This window comes from Leuciscus leuciscus, assembly GCF_965113295.1.
Source record: "Leuciscus leuciscus genome assembly, chromosome: 21".
NCBI lineage: Eukaryota > Metazoa > Chordata > Actinopteri > Cypriniformes > Leuciscidae > Leuciscus > Leuciscus leuciscus.
The window spans coordinates 25,182,526-25,207,793 of record NC_138745.1 but is presented as its reverse complement, the minus strand read 5'-3'; the positions used below and the strand labels follow the sequence as shown (position 1 = coordinate 25,207,793).

The following is a 25,268-nucleotide window of genomic DNA, read 5'->3' as shown; positions in this document are numbered from 1 at the left end:
AAGTCTGAATTGTGAGATAAAAAGTCGCAATTACCTTTTTTATTTTTTATTCAATGACGGAAACGAGCTTCCATACTGATCTTTATGCACTATATTTTCAAAATAAAATGCTGAGTTTAAAATACCAGAGGTATTTAGCATCAGCTCTGACATTTATCTGCAGTGTTTTCAATATGATGGACATCATCTTTAACAGACTTAAACATATTAAAGAAATGTTGAAGTGTCTGAGGAAAAACTGGTCACACACCATCCAGAGAGTCAGAGGTAGTTGAACTTGGACGGTTAAGTATCATTGTGAGGTTGAAATGACACCGGGGACACATTGCGTTCTCAATCACAACAGGACCCTTGAGCAAGGGTCTTCACCTCAGATTGCTCCAGTGAGACAGCCGTGGCAATTAGTCTGCTGTAGGTTGCCGCAGTTGAAAGGCAGGCCGCGGGTAACAAAGCACACAACGTATTCGTCAATGATAATTTACTTTGAATCCATGTCTGAGCAAAAATACCAGCTGACAGGGACAACCTTTAACTGCCCTATAACAGGGAAGCAATGCATCTTGAAGCAGGATTAGAGGTGCTTCAACAGAAATATGCCTTTTCTGTTTAACATAACTCTGCAACATCTTATACACTGTTGAGCGGATTTGAGAAGTGAACTTCAGGTGTCAATCACAACAACAACAAAAATCAAATAAATATTTTACATTAACTATTGTAATCACTTTGCGCTACTCTTCATTTATAACTGTCAGAACGGCTAAATGTCCGACCTCATTTAAACAGAACCTCTGGGTAGAATGCATCTAGACCCACTAAGCCCATTGTAGGCTTAGCTGAGCAAGCTATTGAGCCAAAAGCAGTTAGCTGTGATGGTAATGGCTATGTATGTGCTTTGTGCAAATTGTTTTGGTGAGGAAGTATCTGCTAAAAAACATAAATCTGTCAGTTATCTCATAATATATGGTAGGGTCCAAAAGTCTTCTAAATGAAGTAAAACTAATAAGAAATATTTGAGATTTTTTACAAATAAAATTCAATAGTTTTTCATTACATTGTTTTTATTTATTTTAAATAAATGCGGTTCTTTTGAACTGTCTGTTCATGAAAGGATCCTGAAAAAAATGTGTCAAGTTTTCAAGAAAAATATTAAAGGAGACATATCATGCTTTTAAATTGTTCCTTTTTACACATAAATCATACATTTGTAGTCTATATAAAACGGAACTGCAATGCTTGGGTCTGAATTCCTCATTATTATAGCTCCACAGGCCCCTTTTCTACCCCTTTTCTGATGTGCGTCTTAGAGCAACTCGTTTTGGTGCGGTCTCTTTAAATACAACTGAGACACTTCATACCCCGCCCCCTCTCCAGGTTGCAGAGGTTCAACTCCACCCCGTTCGGCCATTTTTGTAGTTTGATAGCAGAGATACGATTATCTAGTGGCACAGAAACTTTTTATTCACACGTTATTAACAAAATGTCAACAACGGAAGACTTGTCCAGCCAGCCTTACATGTTCGAGCCAGAGTCGGAGCAGGAGCGAGATGAAAATGAAGACGACGAACCTGCAGAACAACGGATGTATGTATCGCAATGGTGTGTTACTGTATTCACACATGAAACTTTGGTCTTCCGACCTTTTACCACCGTGTCGATTTATTTTGATTAATATGTGCGAGGGAGAGAGAGCAAGACAGCGTCTAGTTTGGAGACGGTGATGTCTTGTTTACACTTTCGCCTGGCTCTGAAGAGAGAGAGTGAGCGCGCGCGCGACCGGGGTCTCTCTCTCTCTCTCTGCTCGTTCTTTCAGTTAAACATGCGTCCTGTCACAAGCGCGGCAATTCATCTACATTAGACGGTGTAATGAAGCGTGTGGGTTACTACATCCAACAACCGAACATTTTAACTTACCCTCTCGTAACTTCTGCATCCTTTAGCTTGGACTACAAAATTGTAGCGAGAAATAACAATGGCGGATTGCTCGAAGTGTTGGGCCGGAAGTCAATGTCCTTATTTGGCAGTTCCGCTGCAAATACTGTGACGTAATAGTTCACAAAACGTCATAGATAACAGAAAAATCGGAACAGGTTGAAAAATATGACCAAAACAGAATATAAAGATATCAACGAAGCACTTGAATAGAATAATTTCATATTTTCTGTACTTCTAAACACTCCAAATATACAACAAAATGCATTTAAGGGCTAAAAAAGTGCATTTGGCATGATATGTCCCCTTTAAGCAACACAACTGTTATCAACATTGATGATAGTAAAAAAGGATCATTTGACAATGTAGTCAGTTATTTTAAGCTGTAATAATATTTCACTGTATTACTGGTTTTACTATATTTCTGATTAAATAAATACAGGCTTTGTGAGCTTAAGAGACTTCTTTCAAAAACATTTAAAAAATCTTACCGACCCCAAAAATGTGAACAGTATAGGTTCAATTTGTTCATTGCCATAAAAGGCACAAATACACACTGGTGGAAATTTGGGGTGTTCTTTCCATCTTCCTTCCTGTGAATTCCTTTGCTGTAAGTATTGAGAGCAGAAAATAGAGCATAAAACTTGCATCCAAATTTTTTACACCATTCTGGATCTGGAATAATATAATTATTTCTACTTAACTGCTGCATTAATAGATCTTACATCATTATGAAGGCAACAAAATACCCTAGCGAGAACCTTTCTGGGTCATACTTCACTAAAACACTCAATACTTACATAATAGTTGTCTACTTTTCAAAAGTTGTTTCTTTCACATTCCCATTGTTGTTTATTCCACAGTCGTATGTATTTTCATTTAGTATTTGTTGCCTTAAAATATACATAGTTATAGAGCATGATTGCATGTGCTGGCCTTCTGTATAAATTACCTGACTCTCATCAAAATTCAAGGTTGAAGGATTCGGCTGAGCTCTCAGGGTTCCGTATTTGTATTTGTTCCGGTTCTGCCCAACAGTTGCAGTAAAACTGGAAACACAGCTTGCACACAATTACTTACGTGCCACCCTTCAATAAGCAAGATGACGCCACATACTTTACCGTGCAAAACAAAGACCAGGGTTCAGTAACACAAGTGGAAAGTAATATATGACTATTTCAGAAAAAAAATACCCTTGGGAAAAAAGAACACATGATAAGACCAAATCGAATAATTAAATACTGTTTGTCTTTTCTCCAGGATATACGATTGAAACACAAGTGGAAATAATTAATCTCCAAGCAGCTTTACAGATGTCCTTCTAATTAATCTCAGGTTGTTACACGGTCACACACATGCGTTGGTGAAGAATAACATGTAATTACTGTTTTCTTTTAAATGAAACCATAATGTCATCACATGGTCATGTTCTCTGTGTCTTTTTAAACTAATGCTTGCCATAATTAGTCATTGCTCTGAAAACTTTTTTCATTAGTGATTTTTCCATGGCATAATGTCTCAAGGGCATGGATTGGATGGATGCTGATTGGAATACCTGATCTTAAAGACCACAGGTGATTTCTTCAGAGGTCAGGGCTTTTAATGCTCAGAGGAGATAACGGATTGGATGATAACTCCATCATTAGCGGTTTCTGGTAAACAGCTTTGCACAAATTATATGTTTGCAACCTAACCTACATCAAACAAAATCTTAACTAGTTCAAGAGGAAAAATAAACTATTATGTGTACCATTCAAATATTTCCAACTCAGGTTTATACTCACAACCCAAACGATTTATTCACACCACAGGTGCTCTGAATAATTACTAAGGATGCAGGAAATAAAAGGCAGTATCGCAGCATTCACAGAAAGAGCACATCTGTGATTAACATTGCAGAACCTGTAATGAAAAAGGCCGCCGCCTTCTTTTTTTTTTTTTGGCCAGTCCAAGTAAAGTTGGATGAGATAAATCATGTGTAACCCTTGGTGATCTGGCTATAACTGATCATGCTTTTCATTCAACTTTTTTACAGGATCAAGTGTGAATATTCCGCATGTGAATAATGTCTCTTTTGTGCAACCCACTAAATTGTTCACAACTGAAGATGTTAAAAGTCAGTAAAACAAGTGTGTTTCCATTTAGGTGTCATTATGACAAAACCAGACATTACTTTAAAGCAGGCTTTATTTTTTAAATTGAGCAAACTCACATTACATTGAAACTCTTTACAAACATTCTTTTTTAATTCACTTTGAATCATCCAGTGGTTAATCCAATCTAAATACTAAATTCTGAAAGTCATTTCTGATTACAAAATAGTAATTAGGAGTGCATGTAAAAAAAAAAAAATATATATAATTCCACTGATACTGAAGAAATAAAAAAAGCATTGGACCCCACTGACTTTCATTATGTCAAAATCCATCCATACTTCATAATATCTTCTTTTATGTTCCGCAGAAGACGGAAAGTCATACAGGTTTGGAACAATGTGTTGGTGAATAAAAGATGACAGAATTACATTTTTAAAGTCATTTTTAAAACTTTGTGCTAAATGCTACCATAAACCCTTTCAGCCCTTAAAGTCTACATGGTGCATAAACTGTCAAATAGTAATCTGAATGCATTGTCAGCATCACTGCATGCTCGGCTGAAGTGTGCATAAAGGGCGTATAGCAGTCGCAAGGGCAGCAGTCATGAGCACTCTTTTGAAACGTAAGATGACAAATGGGACACCCTACAGTTCCTGTGATAAACATCTCAAGACTGCAAGAACATGTCAAGTGTGTTATTTGGGACACAGCCACTGTCATGGCATGATTTTATCATCTTAAAGTTCCTCATTGAAATGCAGTTTTATCATATTACGAATAGGAACTTTAAAGCTAAAAGCGTAAGCCTAGGGATGTTATGTAATGCCACTTAGTTTGTTTCATTCAATAGAGGTGCACTGGCTGGCTGCCTTTTGCCATATAGGAATCCAGAGAAGATCTAATTAGCAAAATTCAGGCACCAGTTCAACCTTATGAACAGATTTTAATAAGCCTTGCATCAGCCAGGCCCCCACTGATACTCACACATGGTGTTTTTGTTCAGCCAGTAGCAGATCTTTAGTGTTTGTGCTTGCCTTTGTATGTTTTTAGTTTAGGGTTCACCTTCAATCATTATCTTTGTAGGATGTCTGCCAAGCTTCTTGAGCAATCTAACCTATTGCCTACATGCAGTCTAGTGTGTAACGGCTAGTCTGAAGCAGTCTGCGCCATCACTTTCTTTAGGCATTTATCCAAATCATTGGGAAAGATCATTTCAGATATTTCCTAGACGTCCCGTTTCTTATAAATCATTGTTGGGTAGCATACAAATCTATTTGCAAAACAATCATTATGGAACTAATATTCACATTATTAAAATATATATAAAGTGGGTTTTAAACATTGAACACACAAGACCACCCAAGAAAGAGTTAAAAAGCTGACGTTTTGTGAAAGATAACTGCTATTATGTACAAGTTACATCAAGTTAGTGCCAAACAAAGGCATTCCCACACAATTGATTGAAAAAAAGAGATCTCCTTGGACTGCTTGTGTCTAAAGCAAGAATAATAGCACTTTTTTTTTTTTTTCTATCATATATACTACAGTTAAAAAGTTTGGGGTCAGTAAGATTTTATATATATATATATATATATATATATATATATATATATATATATATATATATATATATATATATATATACTGTATAGTACTATTACAAGTGAGTTTCAGCATAGTACATTTAGCTTTTTTAGAAACATTTTATCATGCCATATTTTTTCATTAGAAGGTACACTCACCTCCAGAATCCCAATTTAACCCCTGCAAGTATGTAATTGAATAAATGAGGCGTGAGCAAATTAAGCGGAGCTCTTAACCGAGACAAATGTTCGGAATAATCCACTAATAATGTTCACTGGAATACTCTGGAAACCAAATTTAGTACAGATGTAATTGTTATAGCAAGTGTTATGTGGCTTTGTGATGTATTTTGTTAAGGGGTGAGTGATTATTGGGATGCCTCAGGACTTTGACCACCGAGGAGACAGTCAGCTGTGAATTGAAGAGCATATCTCAGGGGAACATGACATAAGCCTGCAATATGATCTGAGCCAGAGGGCACGAGAACCACATTCCTTTATAAAGCTGCTTGACACCTCTCTCTAGGTCACTTTCTCCTGCAAGGACACACTAACGAAATTCACAGGCCATACAGAAGCTCTCTCACTAAATATTTCAGTGTGAGAACCCACGAATCAGTGGCTTTCAAATCAGTGTCTTTATTTAGGAGATTATCACAGAGCCATATGGGTGTAATGAATTAATTACTTTCCCTTCTTCTACATTATGTATACCAGTGTAAGGTAGAGCATATATAAAATACAGAATAATAACATTCATTCATTCATTTATTTATTTATGTTTGTGCAGATGTTCATAAATACAGTTTTAATGGGTTGTTGAAAAATGACATCGACATTTTTTTAAACATCAAGTGTTTTGTTTTAAATTTAGAGTATAGATAGTTGACGCACAACATGTCCATGAACATCCTTTTAATCCCTATGAATATTTTAGATACATATTTAAATACGTTTATGAAAGGAGTGTATATATTAGGGGTTTTGACTAGTTTTTCACCACTTAAAATCCCTTTTTGTTCATTATTTCATTTCAAATAGTCCTGCAGTGTCACAAAACAATCTTTACAAGGTAATAAAAACCACATTCATAATAATTCTAAAATAATTGTCAAAATGCTGTTAAAATAGTTTTTATATGAAACTTAAAATCTGCAACATCCATCACAAAATTCGTATTATTATAAAAATGTGGTTTAAAATAATTGTACATAGGGTGTAGTATGTAGGACTGTCGCTGATTAGTGACTGGGTTTATCATTAGGGAAACCGCGTACAGTGGAAGAATACACATGTGATTACCAAAGAAAAATCGCAACATTGTGGGGCATCTTGCCCAGTACAAGGGCTGACCAACCGGGCATGCATCTCGAGTACTGAGCCTGGGGTTGGATGCGTCCGTCGCATCTGACTGCTGAAAGATGATCGGATGAAACTCAATCCAGGGTTCGCCAAGTGGGGAACTCACCTGGAAAACAAAGAAGGCATCCGTACCAAAATCGTCTGCCAAAACCCAGGAGGAGGCAACACTCCGAGTGGGGCACGGCACACCTTGGAATTGGTACTATCCACTATCCAGTGGGACAACCTATTACTTTTGCTGACCTTTAAAGCTGACAAAGAGCTGCTTAGAGCTTCTGAAGCTCTGTGTGCGGTCCACATTAATACACAGGGCGCAAACGGGACACAGTAATGCCTCGGAGGCATCCTCCGGAGGCAGCGCTTGCAAGTTCATCACCTGATCCCAAAAAGGAGTGGTGGAAACTTTGGGCACATATACGTGCTGGGGTCTCCAAGTGAGATCCACATTAGGAAGGGCCGGCCAAAACTCAAGGCATGATTCGCTGACTGAAAAGGCCTGGCAACATACACCTTCAAGGAGGAGGGGGACAGCCTCCTCTTCAACCTCTCTTGCAGGAAGGAAAGCACAGAGCTCATCGGGCATGCCGAGAAGAGTACTACTCAGCAAACAGACTCTACTCAGCTCTGGCTTGAGTGATGGTGTCTGCAACCGCTGGTCCTCCATGTCCCATCCAGTAGCCACACTTGGAGGTTCCAGATTTCCATCCCTGAGAAAGAAGGTCCTTCCTCAGGGGAATCTGCCACAGAGGGGCTGTCGAGAGGAGCATCGGGTCAGAGAATCAGGACCGGGTGGGACAGTAAGGTGTCGCGAGGTCAGTCGCCGTGCGCAGTTCCTACATTAACGGAACGCTCCGATTGTAACCCTCAGGTCTCCCAGTGTGTTAACCAGATTCACGGCTCTGCCTTGTGCAGTGGCAACGGGCTGGGCAACAGCAGAGGGGACTCTTGCCTTCACAAAGGAGAGTCGCGTCTGCAATGGCGACAAGGTCATGCTCTCGCAGTGTAGAGCATGAACAAACCACGAACGCCATCTCAGCATGTTCGAGGCTCAGACATGTAAGACAGCGATCGTGGCCATCAGATAATCACATCCAGAAACACATGGACTGAAAGGCATCTTTAAAAAGACGCTCACCACCCGTGCTTGCTCTTTTAGGAAAATCTACTCTTTTGCAGCAAAACGCTCCGGGGGGATCGTTGCACTTAATTGTGCAAATGCTCTTTTTTGAATGGCGAAACACAGCTGAATGCACCTTTTCACTGCCCTTTCCTCTGTTGCATGCTCTTTCTGAGAACGCTCTTCTTTACAGGTGACTGGAAAGAGTGATCGCTGCATCAGCTCCAAAGTAAAAATCTGAATGAGTGGATGCGTGCCACCATCTTATATCCCTGCATGTATGGTGGAGTGGCTTAGCATGCAAATTCCACTTGCCAATTGCATTGACCATTTTTCTAAAACTCAGAGATGATTGGGGCTCCCAAGTGAGACCCCATTTGTCAGTCGACATAACGTTGTAGTTACTGATAAAAAGGGAACTACTGATCAGTATCAGTATGAGGCAGTATTAAAGTTGTGACAATTCTAAGCCAGCCTGATATCTCATGGTCCTGTAAAGTGACATCTAACAGGAAGTGAGTTAAAGTGTGAACTGTGTGGTCAGACTTCCTCCATACATGATTATCCCTTTAGATTTATCATGCAAATCACATTCGGCAATACCACAGAAAACCACAGTCCCTCTGTGCAATGAATAATCTCTATTCCACTGTGATTATCAGTTTAGAGACCATGTGGCTTAGACAGTATACAGCTGTTATTCAGTGTCAGTGTAAAAATGCATTCGTTTTTCCCATTATCCTTTCAAGGCTGAAGTACAGGCACACAAATAAATGCACAGATAAACCAGCTCCATAAGCCATGATTCACCCTCAAGATCATTTACCATGAAGGTCTCCAATCTCTTGCAATTTCGACATTGGGGTCCAAAAAGATGGGAAATCTTAATATAGGCTACAATTACATAAACCACTGAGCCTGCAAAACCTTTTTCTTCCAGCTGAGATAAACTGAACTGATGTTCTTCCCGAACATAAACAAGCAGTCCAGAACAATTAAACAAGTGATTTGTTCTGTAACAACAGTCATTTTACAGAGGACAATGTGTTTATAAGTTAACTACAGAGAGCACGATTGCAGCACAATCATCATTGTCCAATCCAGATTCTTTTTTCCCCACTGAATCTCGAAGGCCAGAAGGCCACACAAAGGCTGTTTGCACAGACTTTATTTGTCTTTCTTGGATTGTGCATCAAGACCATATATCATATCTGAGTTCCTGCTGCCTTAATGGTTCTAACACCTGAGAGGATACCCGTTGCGGCAATGCCTTCCCTCTCCGAGCACTTACAAAAACAAAACCACTCAGCGCGCAGCACCTGGAATCAGTGTGGAGCTATAACTCTCCTAAGAGACACCCTGCCCTATCCTGTGTTCCCTGCCCCAAGCTTGCACTGCGGCATTGTCCCAGCTCACAGTTTTCCTCTTTCCGCTCCTCCCGGACACTCCACATAACTCTAATTATTGGCTCACCCTGCTGATCCCCATAAGTTCAGCTCCAACACCTCCAAGGACTTCCTCTCCGTTCAAAACAAGCCCGAAAGCTTCACCGCTCTGATCTTTTGGAAAAGAGAAACTCACAGCATGGGCCGCAGAGATAGGATTATGGTAAAATGATGAGGTGTGAGTGTGTGTATGGATGTGTTAATGTGTGTTACTGGAGCCATCAGCCAAATTTTCAACTTCCAGAAAGCCCTAAGAAGTTGCCAAGGGGAAATAGTAACTGTTAAGAAATAGCAGGAAGTGACTTTTGCCTCATGATACTGTTATATACGTCTTTATTTGTGCTGTAAGTGGCTTTTTGAAACACCATACATAAGATGTCCTTACTTCCTCACAGATAGCACATAAAAAGATGTCATGAGGAATCAACGTGTCTCGGTGACGACACCACACAGTGTCCTAACCAGATGCAAAGCAATGAAACTACAAGCAATAAAAGGTATGTAAATCTGAAAGTTTTGTCAGTTGCTCGTTTAGGTTCGCAGTCACGTCTATAGAAGTTTGGGAGAAAGGGCCTGTGGCTGAAGTTATGGGGGTGGCTAAGATGGAAAGAATAAGGAAAACTGAGAATCGCCTACAGCACCTTTAAGGTCAAACACAATCTAATTTCACGTTCCATTTCTGGGAAACAGAAGTGTCAAAATAGAGCAATTTCAAAGTTTGCTAGAGTTCTGAAGTACACTAAGGTGACTTTAAAAGTAGAAAAGAAAAAAGAAATCAGGTAAAACATGCATTTATAGAAGTTTTGCTTCATCATTGTCTTGGGTGTTTTGGATTCGTTCCTTCGTTTCTTCTGCAGAACACAAAAGAAGATAAACCATTTTTGTTAACACAGACTTATATTATATTGAAAAAACTGACATTTCTCAAAATATATTATTTTATGTTCCACAGAGGAAAGAAAGTTGAAACAGCTTGAGGGTTAGTTTTTGGTTGAACTATCGCTTTAAGGGAGTAAAACGACATTGCAACACAGAAATATCAGGGGGCATCAGCAGTATTGTTATGTGTTTCATAATGAACTGTACAGACATAGCCATGCACTTGCAGCAAAGACAAGACAAGATAGACAAACACAGGGTCAGCAGCACACAGTGTACCATATTTTTGCACAACATAGAATAATTTGATTCTGTATGTAAATACACCCTACTACTCTGAATCTTTGTTTTAATTGCCTTACACCTGTGGAATGCAGAATACAGAGGGACAGAGCTGCTGTGCTATTTCATTACTGATGCTTTGTGGATCAAATGACCCTGTTATCCAGTCCCTCATTGAGGGTTTCACATGGCATTGGGAAACTCACACATCTTGGCTAACAAAATATACTCCTCAGCTATTGCAGTAAGCAAATGTTATGCCAGGAAAAGGCACACACAGCTCTGAGAGAACATAAGGAGTAAAGTTTGCAAGCAAAAACAAACAAAAAAATATAAAATGTAATTAATTAAAAAAAGATCAGTATAGTATTGTGGCATTGTTTTATGTAACAGTTCCATAAACAAGTCATTTATGTCATAACTTAAATTTCAGACAAAAATTGGCCAATTAGTCATTCGTATATTTCATCTCTGCCAACTAAAACAGTTCTAGAACAAGCTTTGCATATCAAAAGCTTGCATTTCAAAGCAATGCACAGGCTAAAAATCCATTCTAGAACAGTATGAGTGGATTGACAGATATTTCTTCTCAAACCGCTCTGTAATCTGCAGATTATTTTGTTTGTTTTTAATTAGAAAAATGCAAATAAAAGCAATTTCCCCATTGCATCCACTGTGTATTTTATTTTCCTTGTACAAACACCCTTGCAATATGTAATCACACAGAACTATCCACAATGTCAATCACACTTGTTTAGTCTAAGTCATTCTTAAATGTTTTAAAGACTCTGCAAACTTAAAGTTGTTGTTAGACATGGGTATATGGAGTGAGGTGGGCTAAAAAGAGTGTTTTCATTATTAGTTACAATGGGAACAGAATTATTTTTACATATAAATATATGTTCACAAAAACTGTACATAATTAAGGTAAAACTGAACAAATTTTGAATATGAATGCCGCTACTCATCTTTAACAAGCTTATAATTTTATACTGTTTGTCTGGTCACCAGAAGTAAATATTTCGGAACTAAATCAACTTTCAAGGTCCGTTTTGCGTTTTCACTTATTTTCAGGGGTAGATCTGGTGGTGACATTATTGATTATCTTCTAATAAATAATTCCAGTACAGCATCAACACGATGTTGTGAATGCATGGAAACGGCACGATTCATGACAACAGTGCTGAACTTTTGCGGCTCAAATTTAGTGAATCACATCTGCTCATTATTCTTTTTTTTAAACATCTGCTTGTAATTACTACCAGCCCTGACTTTTCTCATCAATTGTAGGCTTTTTCAACCAAAAGGTTGGCTTTAAGTAATTCGGATAGATACAACAAACATTAGGGGTATGTTTGTATATCATTAACAGGACTGCATAACAACAACTGATTTCTGAGGGAAATATAATAAAATGCATGTTTTTAACATGAGAATGAATACCTGTTAATGAATATTAGTTTAAAGTCTGTGATGGTTAATATCTTTGCTGCATTCACATTCTGTGTCTGTGCTCAATGTCAGTAAAGATAATGCTTAATGGATCTATCTGACCTCTAATGCCTCAATTTGTTGATCTTTTTAATCCCTGTTCTTTCATCTGTCTCTTGCCGTTGTAACGCCCTTGTCTCAAAGGCTTAGTCATGCTCTGAAGAACATTCCTTAGTTATCCAAGTGGCCGAGAGTGCAAAACCTCAGTGTGACAAAATGCTTTTTATATGATATCTGCCATTATCAGCCCATGCAATAAAAACCCCAGCACACATCCTTAAGGCACTGAAGGGCTTCTTCTTCGACTTCTTTGTCGAACATTATGCTGGGAATTTACTCAGAATGAATTATGCTTACTGTTTTTAAATTATGAATACGTTTTTTTTTGCTTTAACTTGTATACACTGCCTATGTTGTTTAGCACATAATTTACCAAAATAAGTATACAAATCAGCACTGTGCATGATGCAGTTCTCTTGCATTTAATATAATATAATATAATATAATATAATATAATATAATATAATATAATATAATATAATATAATATAATATAATATAATATAATATAATTACTGTGTAATGTATACTAATATTATTTTAAAATTGTGACAGGAAAATGGTGCTTAGTTATGGGAAAATGGTTAAGGTTTTTGCAGATAATACCTGCCTTTGTAACCTTAATCATTTTCCTTTTTGTACAACATATTTTTTGTTTGATAAATGAAAAAAAAGGGGGGGGGGGGGAAACACACAGACAGAGTAGTACACTCTGTAATCTCTCACCCTAGAGTCACATTTATCATTCATCATCTTAAAACATCAGGAAAAAACAGGCACAAGGAAGTACTATTAAAACATCAATCATTCAAGCGTTTGTTTTTTACATCGCCAAAGCCTTGACAAAGCACTATAAAACCAAAGCTTTCATGTAAACTTCTCAGCGTACCATGGCAAACCTCCAGTGGATATCAGAATAATCAAGAGAATAAAAAAAAACTCATAGTTTCTTTTCATCTAAAATGGGGACATATTTATAGATGCAAAGTTAAGAAGTCTGTAATGTTTCTTAAGTTGCATAACAAAAATGCTTCCCAGTGTTTGCGAAAAGAAAAGGCTTATGGGAAGGAGCTGGTCATTTTGGCACAGCATGCCGAGTTTCCTGTACATTTTGACAGGATAAAGACGAAAGAGATCTGAGCCGCACTGATTACTTCACAAAAAGTCATTAGCACAGATGTGTGCATTAAAACTAGCAAGGTGCCGAGTGAGTGATGGCGGTGTCAACTGTCTGTAATGGCCTGACCTTGTAGAAGCTCATTCACCTCACCTCGTAAGACGGATACTGCGGTAGCCTGCTGGGTGATGGAACTCTGTGACCCTCTAATATCAGAGAAAACCACATTTACCACTGTCCTCTTCAAGGGGAAACCCTGACACATTTACAGTGCTCGGATCAATGGTGGAACAGAAGGAATCCGTGGGCCTGTAAATAGTGATCGATATCCCAGTATCCCACCTAGAGGCACAGATCATAATAATGCAGAACAATGGATTTTTCACGAGCGTTCATACATACATTATGTGCGAGATAAGATGCCCAGACCGGTGTCACTGGATAGGTATTTACAAGTATGAACACAAGAGCAACAGGGCCTCATAAACTCAGCCAGCTGTCCTAGGTCCGTCAGTAAGCTGCTGCCGTTAAAAGGTCTTCAGTGAACCTGTTTCTTGATTCATTTCCATTACAACCTATACACCCACACCTATTGACTCGGAATACAAAACGATGCAACCGCGTTGTGTATATATAGCAAACAAATGCATACCTTTCAGATCTCCTGACGTACCCAGAATTGTGCAATGTTTGCGCTTGCAGTCGTTTTTAATTAGTTAATGCAAGCAGCTCTGTGGCGTATGTATAATGCATTATGTATTTGTAGCTGGGGCATAATCTGACTTTGCAGTATCAAAACTGTATAAGACATATTCAGTAGTCAGGGCATATGTTGATGCACTACCTGCTGATTCTCATTTTCTTTAACCTGTTTACCTAGTTTTTTTTATATTTATATATATTTTTTTTTTATTACAGCCCACGGCAGAAGAATCTCACTCACTCTTTACCAAAGAACGTTAAACATTGAAATCTCTCTGCAGCCACTGCATTTGTATTTCACTCGCCCAGCTCTACTCACAGCTCTGTTATCATTAGCCCTGCAAGGAAAGCTCAGCATATTTCTGCAGAATCTGTCAAGTTCTGCACATCCTTCCCCCATCCTTTGAGCTTTTATTTACAAAATTCTTTGGATAATATAATAATGCTTTCAGCTACCAATAGTGCTCTCAGCAAGAATGCAACGAATTACCCTGTTTTTCTCTCATGACCGGGGTAGAAAAGTGTGCAGGTTTGTGGTATCAATGTGAATTATAAATCAATTATGATTGCAGAGGTTGGTAGAGTATTCAAAAACTATACTCAAGTAAAAGTACAAGTGCTTATAGAAATATTTACTCAAAGTAAAAGTAATAATCTTAATAGTTACTTGAGTAAGAGTAAAAAAGTCTCCAGTGTAAAAACTACTCAAGTAGCTAGTTACTTCGGACCATATACGTGTGTGTGTGTGTGTGTGTGTGTGTGTGTGTGTGTGTGTGTGTGTGTATGTGTATTTATAAAATATGTTATTTAGATATTTTTCATTTAAATCTGGCTTCTGAAGCCCGAAAATCATTGCCTGTCCTCTGGTTTAAACTGGTTAACTGTGTCTAAGGCAAACAAAGGCATTCGTTTTCAAGACGAGTTCCCACGCCACTACGCAATACACACAAATTACAGCGGGATGGTGGGTGTTCATTTCATAAACTGTGAACAAGGGATTATTAATGTATAAATTTAGGTATATGTCCAAGAAACTGGTAATGGCAAACTTTGTATCGTAGTAGGCTAAGTGGGATCGTGGCGTAGGCTAATAATCTGTTTGGTTATAAAATAATTACCTGAATGAAATTAAATCGAATGTATCGTCCTGTGGAATCATTCATTCACAGACAGCATACGAAGATATTAAACTAATAAAGATTTTCATCGCTGGCAAACAAAATAATGCATTTGCAGATGTGCTTGACTGTAGCCTGTCCACGGCCACTTCATCCAACGCTTGATGTTCTTAAATCTTCCTGTTTAACGAGTTCGAGTGTGAAACCGCTTCAGACGATTCAGTGCGTGCAGGAAACCGAACAAATCATTCAAATTGATTCGCGAACTGAATTAGACAGTTCTGTCAACTCAAAAGAGTGCTTCAGTTGTGAATTGAGCATCGCGCATGCCCAGAAAAAAATACAGCGCGCTTGGAATAAACTACGCATTTAACAACTTATTTTAGCCTTATATTTAAATAAAGTAACGAGAGGAACGTCGCCCAACATAACTTTTTTTAAAGTACAGAGAGACGGCTATCAGCGCCACACGCGAGTGCGAGTCCCGCGGATAAAGGAATAAGGACATTTCATTATACCGAACTACACGCAAGTGCTGTACTACTCATACAGGTCAGTTTATTAGACGAATGAAACTAGTGAGGTAACGCAGCGCTGTTTCACTTGGTCTACACTATTATTACACTAAACTGCATTTGAGTGTGTTGAAAATTATAATGTTATTCTATATGTTAGCTTGTTGGCTGTATGAGACTAGCAGTAAGCTAGATCAACATTAGAATAACATATAGCCTAGATCATATTCTAACATTGCATCATGTTGAGTTGAGCTATATAACATTGATTAGTTTTATGTACATTTCCTCACCTGTCTAATAAAGTGCATGCAGGAGCCTCTGTCCTAGACTCTGTCAAGTCGAAGTTAGTCGCGGACGCGAAGCTCTCGGCATCTCGAAAACGCCACGCTGATATTGATACTCGATTTAGTTCTCCTTTTGTCCCAAAGTCTGCTTGAACGCAGTGCTTTAAGTGGGCCGGTACGCCACTTCCAAAATTCAAGTTTCAAGTTGAACGAAACATCAACAGCGTGAGCCTGCCGCTAGACGTAACGCAGTTGTGATATACAGGAAATATATCACACTGTGCAAGTGATTTTTGGATTTTTTATTACAAAATTCGTACATATTGTACCGTTAAATCTACTCTTAAAAGTGACATTTTTTCCAAAGAAATACTAAAGTAAATGTAATGAAGTAAATGTACTTCGTTACTACCCACCTCTGTATGATTGCTTGCTTTTGTAGGGCAGGCACAACATTGATTACTGAACAGAACCAGGGTTATTTTTTTTAGAGTATGATAGAAATATGTGCCATTCTTCTTACTTTTGGATTTCAAAGATCATAACAGTTCATCATCACGCAATTGTTCTGCCAGGAGTATCTCATGCTAGGCTCAAGATGGTCTGGAAGAGCTCCTGGAATATATGAGATGTATTGATTTGGATCCTTATTGGATCAGTACCAGATGAATCAGCCCACCGTCTAGACAAATAAGGCCTCTCACTCGGTGACAGAAAAAGATTGGTGTCCAGATTGAAACAACTAAGGGGGTCCTTTTTATTTAACTTGTATTTACCTATATAATAACTTTGTCAAGGTGAGTTTAGTTAGCAAATTAGGGCTTTGCTGGGGACACTTTGACTTTGTGCTTCCTTTTGATTTGAATGCTAAATGTGACTTTTGTTAAGTTATTATCTAGGCCTTAAGTAAAAGATTATGGATGCAAATTCAGGTAATTGCATTCTACTGTCACAGGCTATTCATGTAGCTAAATATACTATGCAAAAAATAGATAAGCAGCAGGTAGCAATTCTTAATGTAAATGTTGACCTTCACGTTTTGGTTGTTTGGCAGAATGCCATGGGAACGTTATGTATTCATTTAATAATTAAATTAAAATTGTTGACAAAAAGACAAGGTGTTCATATAAAATTATATATTATATGATGAACATAAATAAATACAAATATATATGAAATAGCTCATAGTGAATTCAGAATTATATTTCATGTTTTGACATTGGTTTGACTGGTTTCACAGGCAGGGCTTATATTAGGTCAGGATTAGGCCTTAGTTAAATTAGGAAATTTAAGTAGCTTTTTTAAAATGTGCCTTAGAAAAAAACATTACTGGAGTGCATATTGAGACAAAACAATGGCACTGACATATTTTAATATAATTGCTTTCTGTTAAGACTGCTCAAACATGCATTTTAGTCTGGGACTAGGCTTAAGTCCTGTCTGTGAAACCAGGCATACAAGTAATATTTGTCACCCTCCTAATTATAGCTATACACCCTCAGTGTTGGTGAATCAATATTTAAACCCAAGGGAAGAGCAATCAGTATGTGTAATGTTGATTTAGTGTCTGCACCAAATGGAGACATTGCAGGAGAGGCTGTTGTAGAGGACAGGTTATTTTTAGAGCCACAGGGACACACAGGTCTTCCTTCTGGCAATGTCTATCACTTCCTAAATGTGGGTCATATGGCCCACCAAAAACAGATTATCAAAATCCACCCAAGAGGCAAGACCTCAGAAAAATATTTTCATTGCTCTGCTAAATGATTTCCTCTCTCAGTAGTGCACTAAAGTTAGACAATGCAAGCAAAATACGCGTAAAAAAAAAAGAAAGAAAAAAAAAAAGAAAAAGAAGAAACTCAACAAACTATATAGACCTGGGAAGTGATGAAATTGTAATCATGGCAGTGATTCAATCGACTGTTTGATACCTTGTTCACCTCTCAAGTTTTGTCTCCCTCTTTTTCTTTTTCTCTGTGAAAAATAACTATACGCACTTTTTCTTCAAAATATAATTCCAGTACTTTTTGTTTATGTTTTTAGATTTTATTTATTTATTTATGTATTTATTTTTTGCTTTTACAGTGCTTGTAAAAATAATGAAATTATTGTTATGACAATTTCAGGCTGCAATTTATGTGAAGTGGAGTTCTAATGCTCTCAGTAAATAGTTATATTATCTGAGATTATTTAGTCTATTTATGATTATTTTTAATAAAGACTATGTAGTTCTTTAACAGATTCTTTAAATTAAATAAACTATAAACATACTGTGATCTTTTATTTTATTTTATTTTATTTATTTTTTTCAGTTGCCTACATTATAATAACTAGTACAATCCATTTGGAGACTGAACTCTTTTCAAAATGAATGACTACAGATTTTGAATTTATGAAACAAAAAAAGATTCTGATAACCTAATGAAGAATATTAAAATGATGTTACCTGTTGTATCTTTAGTAGACATTAAAGAAAACCTAATGTCAAAAATGTACTATGCTGAAGCATAGTGTAAAGCTGAATAATACACAATGAAACACAAATTGGATCTGAGAGAGCTTGATGAATAGCCTATAATAGAAAAGAGCTTTTGTATGTTTTTCCCTCTCTCATTTCTCTGCTATGTTTTTAATTTTGTCATTTGGTGGGAAATTAAAATAAATATTAGGATTAGATAAAAGTTCTAATCTGGGGGGAGTTTTATTGTTTTTTCCCTGAGTGATTCCAGACAGAATTATTGCAGAAAGACAATTTTTCTTCCTAACTCAAACTCATAGCCCATTCCAGCCTTGTTAGAGCTTTATTCTTTCAGTCTACAGTCATTCATAAGATGCAGGCATTCAGTATCATGTAGATCATCTTGAGGGTAGCAAGTCTGCTGATTGGAGAGTAATTTAGTGATGTGATCCAATCAGTGGAACCTAATTATCATGTAGCCTATTTTACTCAGACCTGCAGTTGCACTATGATCAATTTTCTGTGAACCAATTACTGTCTTGAGACAAAAGTGACATCATAGTTCTGTTTTATATATATATGTATGTATGTATGTATATATATATATATATATATATATATATATATATATATATATATTTGATCTACTTAAATCTGTTGTAAATTGCAAACATAACATCTTTTTATAGGCATGGAATAAATGAAATATTTTCATACAGTTTAACAGAATGGTGACGCATCAAATGATAAATTGTCTCCTACTCAAAGCATTTTTTTCTGAATGTCTCTCCAGTCCTTCACCTGCATTTTCTAGTCATATGTGTACTCTTGAACTTTTTGAACAAGGCAATTTAAAAAAATTATAATAAGCAAGCAAAAAAGATTAATCAAGCATTTGAAGTTCTCATATATCATCTGTAGCCCTTTGCAGGGACACGTGCCAACCAGAAAATCAGATCTATGACCACAAAACTAAAACAGTCTGGCCCTGGCTTGATTCAAAACGGACCTGCTGGACTGAGCAAAGATGAAGCTAAACTAGAGAAAATTTGGTTTTATTCAGACAGGATCTTTATCTTTCACATCAACTTACAGTAGATTGTCTGGAAAACAGCGTGTAGATAGACAGAAGGCCAACAAGACAAGGTCATGGACCTACCTCAGAGACTGCTGTTGTTGGTGCGAGAAGAATGTGCGAGAACAAAGCTCTCAGTACACTGCTGACTGCTGGAGGACAAGGAGCGACGGGGCGACCTCTGGAAGCGGTTCCGTCGGTTGAGGTAGCTGCCAGCCGTCCAAGTCCTCTGTCTCTTGCGAAGGTACTCCTTGTAGTTCTTGGTGAGCAGGGTGTAGAGGAACGGATTGATGCAGCTGTTGCTGTAGGTAAGACATGTGGTCAGATAGTTAATGTTGCGCTTGGCCTTGGTGGAGAGATCCAGCGTGGGCTGGAACTGACCAAGAAGCTGCCAAATCCAGAAAGGTAGGAAGCAGGCCCAGAACAGGAGCACAATGGTGAAGATAAGATACAGGACCTTCTGGTTCGGGAGCTTCTTGGTCTGCTTGAAAGTCTCAGTCTGGGAGATCCAGTAGGTTCGTGCCAGGCGTATGTATAGGTACCCGATTATCACCCCTGGAGCCACAATGCTCGTGCCAAAGAGAAAGGAGATGTAGATTTTATATGAGAGAGGGCTCAGTGTGGGTTGACACATTGGCTTGGAGCTCTCCGTCATCAGCTGGACGCTAATGATCATGGGTAAGGTGAGAATCAGCGAAGCCGTCCACACCAGAAGGGCGATTGCTTTTCGGTAGCTCTTAGAGCGTTTGACTGTATCCAGAGGCTTGAGTACGGCGAAGTAACGTTCTGTGCTCATAACAGTCAGGGTGAAAATGCTGGCATGCATGGTAAGGAAGTCCATGCTGATGAGGATCCGACACCCAGCGTCTCCAAAGTACCATCCCTTCAGGAAATGTGTGCATACTACAAATGGAATCGTAAGTAAGTAAAGCAGATCAGCTAGTGCCAGGTTGATGATGTAGATGTACATAGAGGCAGCAGAGCGCATGGACTGGCACATGACCACGAGCGTGTAGATATTTCCAGACACACCCACCAGACACATTAGGGACAGGATGGTGCCAATGGTGAAGGTGGCAACCAGGTCTTCAGTAGAAGCTTCTACTGGACGCTCGGTGACATTGGAAATCTTTTCCACCATCGCCACTATGGGCTCCATTGACGCAGTGGTCATCTCTACAGAGGAATTAATGGTCAAAAGTGGTTAAAAAGTTTAAATAAAATAACTAAAAACGACATTAAAATCTTATTTGAATTGGTTGTGTACATTCAATTCCTATCGATGTATAAGGTCAAACATTTTAATATGACTTTAATTCCAATTACAGGCTTGTTTCTTAAGTTATAAATAAAATAGTTATTTAAAATGAGTATAAAACAATATTTTAACCTATAGTACAAACTTAGACATGTTTAATGTGCCTTAAATTCCTTTTAAAGGCTTGTTTAAAAAAAGTTAATATAAAAAAAATACAATTATTGTAAGTTAGGTTGTATATCATTTAGTGTGCCTTAAATTCTATTTTTTTTTTTAAACACACACACAACACACCACTCCTATCAATGACAAATTAAGTTGAGAGGTGGATTAACTTTCCCACTTCTTGATAGAATTGCTTTAAAGTCTGCGGATTTTAATGAACTATTTCTATCAAATGATTAATAACTAAGCATCAAATTAAATATTTAATATATGAAACGAGTCATTGCACCCTCAAATTAATGAAATATGCTTATCTACCATAACAGCTAGGGCATTTCGGACAAATGACCTCCAGAGTCAAATGTAATGAAGAAAAAATAATGCTTTACCTTGATTTAATTCCACAGATGGCGTAGCTCCAAGCAGACAGACGTTTAGCATTTACAATGAGTCCAACTCATGATTTCTCTGACGAGTTTACTCAGGGACTCCTACCAAGTTGTCAGCAAGAAATCCTTGAATGGCAAAATAAAAAAATTCCAGTGAACCAAAAAGAAATGACTTAAGTTCTGTCATGTGTGTTAGGACACACAGATCACGTCAATAAAAAAGCACAAATGAGATAGGCAGGTGCTTCAGCCATGTAAGAAAAACTTCTGTTATTCTTCAGCAGAACACTCACTATATCACAAACCTGAGTGACAGATAAAAGAAAAAGAAAATCCTACAGGTTCAGAACAGCCAAAGAAAGTGGTACTAGGGAAAATAGGGCAGAATCCTCTTAGATGGATATGCCCAAGGAGGCGATCACTTTGAGCTACAGCTGGATTTCGAAACGCTCTCCTCCACTGACAGAGTGCATGCCTACAAGGGGTAGAGAGAGAGAGAGAGAGAGAGAGAGAGAGAGAGAGAGAGAGAGAGAGAGAGAAAGCTACGCACTAGCATAGAGTGGGAGGGGAGATGAGGGAGAGAGGAAAGGAGAGGGAGAGAGAGCGAGCGAGAAAGATTGGTTGGGGGGAAAGCATTGCGAGGAGGCATTCTGGAAATGTATGTGTGCGTGTTATTTGTGAATGACTAATGAGCTACTACCTGAATTCATTCATTCATCTAGCAGATAGGAGATTGACACACATAGGGATTCGTATTACACGTTTGTGTTTCTGTCTCCAAATAAAGAGAAATAATAATGGCACAGAACATAATGTACCATAAAAAGCTGCCCTCGCAAAACAAAATCAGCAGGCATCTGAAGCAAACAGGTTTAAGGAAAATGTTTTTTGACTGAGGCAATTTACCCTTCCATTCTGTCAAGTTCCTGTTAGTGATGCAATCAAAATTTTCTCCACTTTGGTGTTCCAAGGTAAACATTTTGCAAAGTTGATTTCACATAATAAGCACTGACCAAGTCATGACTGGCAGAAAGGGGGTGTAGTGCTAACTTTTTCTTTAAAGATGGCGTTTTATCCCAAAGGTCATCCCTCTAAAAATGGCTTAAAAGACTATTCTCAGCAGGTACTTAATAAATACCTGGGAGTTTTTGGCACTTTTATGAAAGAAATCCAGCCAGCCGGGGTTTTTTTTTTTTTTTTTTTCACAAAGATATGTTACCCTTAAAGAGAGGAATCCACATTAAGAGCTTGTTTACGACTCTACTGAAGGATGTCGAGATGGCATAAATTTAGAATGAACTTTATACAGAATACTCCCACATTTTTACTGGTTCTTCTGTGTTATGAAACAAACAAATTTTCTCCCTTTTTTTTTTTTTTTTTCTCAAATATTGAAGGGTTTTTCCTATAACAAACATCTCTCATGGGGGAGGGGGAGCAAAAACAATTATTAACACTTTGCAATAAGGTTTAGATTATTAACAAGAGTTAATTCATTAAGAATCATGAAATATCAGTGAACATTAGTCTACAGCATTTAATAATCTTGGTTAATGTTAATTCAGAAATATACTATTGTTCATTGTTAATTCATGTTTGTTCAAAATACATTAATTATAATATTATATCCATCAGTTGTTGATCGGATGGTGGTAGATCCTTCCAAGTCTGTTGCTCCACCAAAAATGCGTATAGAAAATAGATAGGGAATTTCCATTTCATGTCGACTCAAACTAATGTTAATGAACTAAACTTCATTGTAATGTTTTACCATAATGTTTTTGGTAATGGGGGGGGGGGGGGGGTGCATATGCATATCATTTCTGTCATTATAAAGGAGCAAAAACTCTCCACTCCAATTTGCATACAACATTTGTATTCATGAGCAGTCTGTGTGATCCAAAGTTGAGTTAACACATGACCAAAATTAATGCCAGTCTCCATCATGAGATAAGTCTGTGCAAATTTGCCACAGCACCATCTCAATTAATGGGAAACCATGAAGTGGTGAGAGGTCAGAGCAAATGCCAGAACACTCATTCAAAAAGTACGTCAATGCCACCACTGGGCTTATGAAAGAACACATTAGGATTTGACCATCAATGGGGGAAAAACCAACCGAATTTGAATGCACCATTTTGGCTGAAATATTCAAGTCTCCTGGAGTCAACAATATGAATCTGATCTGGAATCCTCAGGAAGTCATATCTCTGACTTTAATATAGCCAGGTTCATCCGATGGCACACTGCCTCGGTTGGTAAAAAGTTCAAAGGGCTGGAAATGAGTTTTAGAGAATTTTTGCCCTTTCAGATGGGCAATGCAAGTCGATAATATGCTCTGGTGCACACAGCAAACACCATCCACAGCTCTAGCATTTTGGAGTAGCTTATCATTTGATACAGAGAATATTTTTTGTAGGTCAACCATTTTGCTCGAGCAAATTAGCTGTTCTCGTCTCTAAGGGCCAGAGTAAAGATCACCATAACCTCATGTCAAAAGCAGCTAATATTTTAGGTCTGTTCTTCTTGGACTCCAAGACCACTATCAGATTAATAGATGTTGTGCCGGTCTCATGTGGCTTCCGTGAAAGTCACATCTGGAGGACATCAGGAAAGGATACATGAGAAAGGTAGGAGGAATAGAAGGAGAAAATGACAGCTGAGTCATAAACTGAACAACACAATTCAAAGTTGAGTCTGTTCGTCTGGCTGGAAAGTAGAGCACATAATCATAATAACAGTGTACAGCCTGATCAACAGAGATGTGGGAGTGGGGGCAGGAGAAGGGCTGGTTTCTTGTCTGATTCTCAAGTTTGTCCTGTAACTGATGGTGCAGACTGATGAGTCCATTTGCAAGGTTTGTCAGCCTTTGATGTGGTGTCAGCCATTGAAAACTATAATGGCTCTGACAATCTGAGTCAACTGACTATTATAGGCTACTTGTTCTCACCATAGTTGTAGCAATACCACAGTTATAGACACTTGTTCCATTCCTGAATGTGCGTTCTAGACAGATTGTCAGATTGGTGAGGATTCTGAGTCTTTCTGTATGTTACACAGTTAACATACACAGGGTTACACAGGGTTGTAGTGGTATACTGATAAGAAAACCCTATAAAATACGCTATAAAATGCATTTCATAGGACTCTATTATTATTATTTTTACGTTTTTATAAATTATTAATGATAAACATAAGTTGTTAATTGAATACATAATCAATTTAATACATAATGAATTTAACGAATTTGACATGTTTTTGATTATTGTATATTGAATAAACAAAACAATAAAATGGTTTCAAGTTTGTTATAATGAAGCATCCGTTCAACCAAAAAACTGTTTTCATTCATTTAATGCTCATTGTAAATAAAGATAATAATATTAATAATTGATTGTTTAATGCCATACACATTGAAAGTGTGATATTTACTAAGACGGTTATCATACCAGGAAAAAAAATTATACCGTTACAACCCTAATGGTGGCAAATGACTGTCAATGAATCATTAATTTAATCAATTCAAACAAGCAAGTGGCTGTATTTATGAATGAGTCATTGAAACATTCATTCAACCAATTTGTTAAAAAGAACCTCTTCATTCAGGAACTGAAACACCATTACTGTAGCTTTGTCCGAAATCAAGTAGGTGATCCGTACTTTTTTATATTATGAATACTTTGAATTTGGACACGTCTTAATTCACATACTGTTATAGTTTGCAACACTTGAAGCGTCAAAGCTGCACGTCATCTCATAATGTTCACTCAACTCTACTATGCAGTATAGACCTATCTATCAAAGTATGAGTGAACCCTCTGAGATGATGTTAAGACTTGATGGTTTAAGTGTATACAGACTGAGTAAAGATATGTGTTAGTCAAAGATACGTTAGTTTGTAAGTCACTTTGGATAAATGCGTCTGCTAAATGATTAAA

At 37.6% G+C, this 25,268-nt stretch overlaps 1 protein-coding gene across 2 annotated transcripts in view; it reads right to left on the bottom strand.

Annotated features, from left to right (window-relative positions):
- uts2r (urotensin 2 receptor) overlaps positions 1–21,817 on the bottom strand; it is a 31,729-nt gene extending 9,912 nt beyond the window's left edge. The window contains exons 1-2 of one of the 2 annotated variants that reach the window (XM_082151261.1): positions 21,331–21,815; positions 19,603–20,694 (exon numbers count right to left, since the gene is read on the bottom strand). In XM_082151261.1, the coding sequence (XP_082007387.1) occupies positions 19,604–20,694; positions 21,331–21,382 (1,143 nt within the window). In that variant the 5' untranslated portion in view covers positions 21,383–21,815 and the 3' untranslated portion in view covers position 19,603. Of the gene's footprint in view, positions 1–19,482; positions 20,695–21,330 lie in introns of those variants that run through there. The other variant, XM_082151262.1, reaches the window with a different exon arrangement.
- Positions 21,818–25,268: the final 3,451 nt, after the last annotated feature.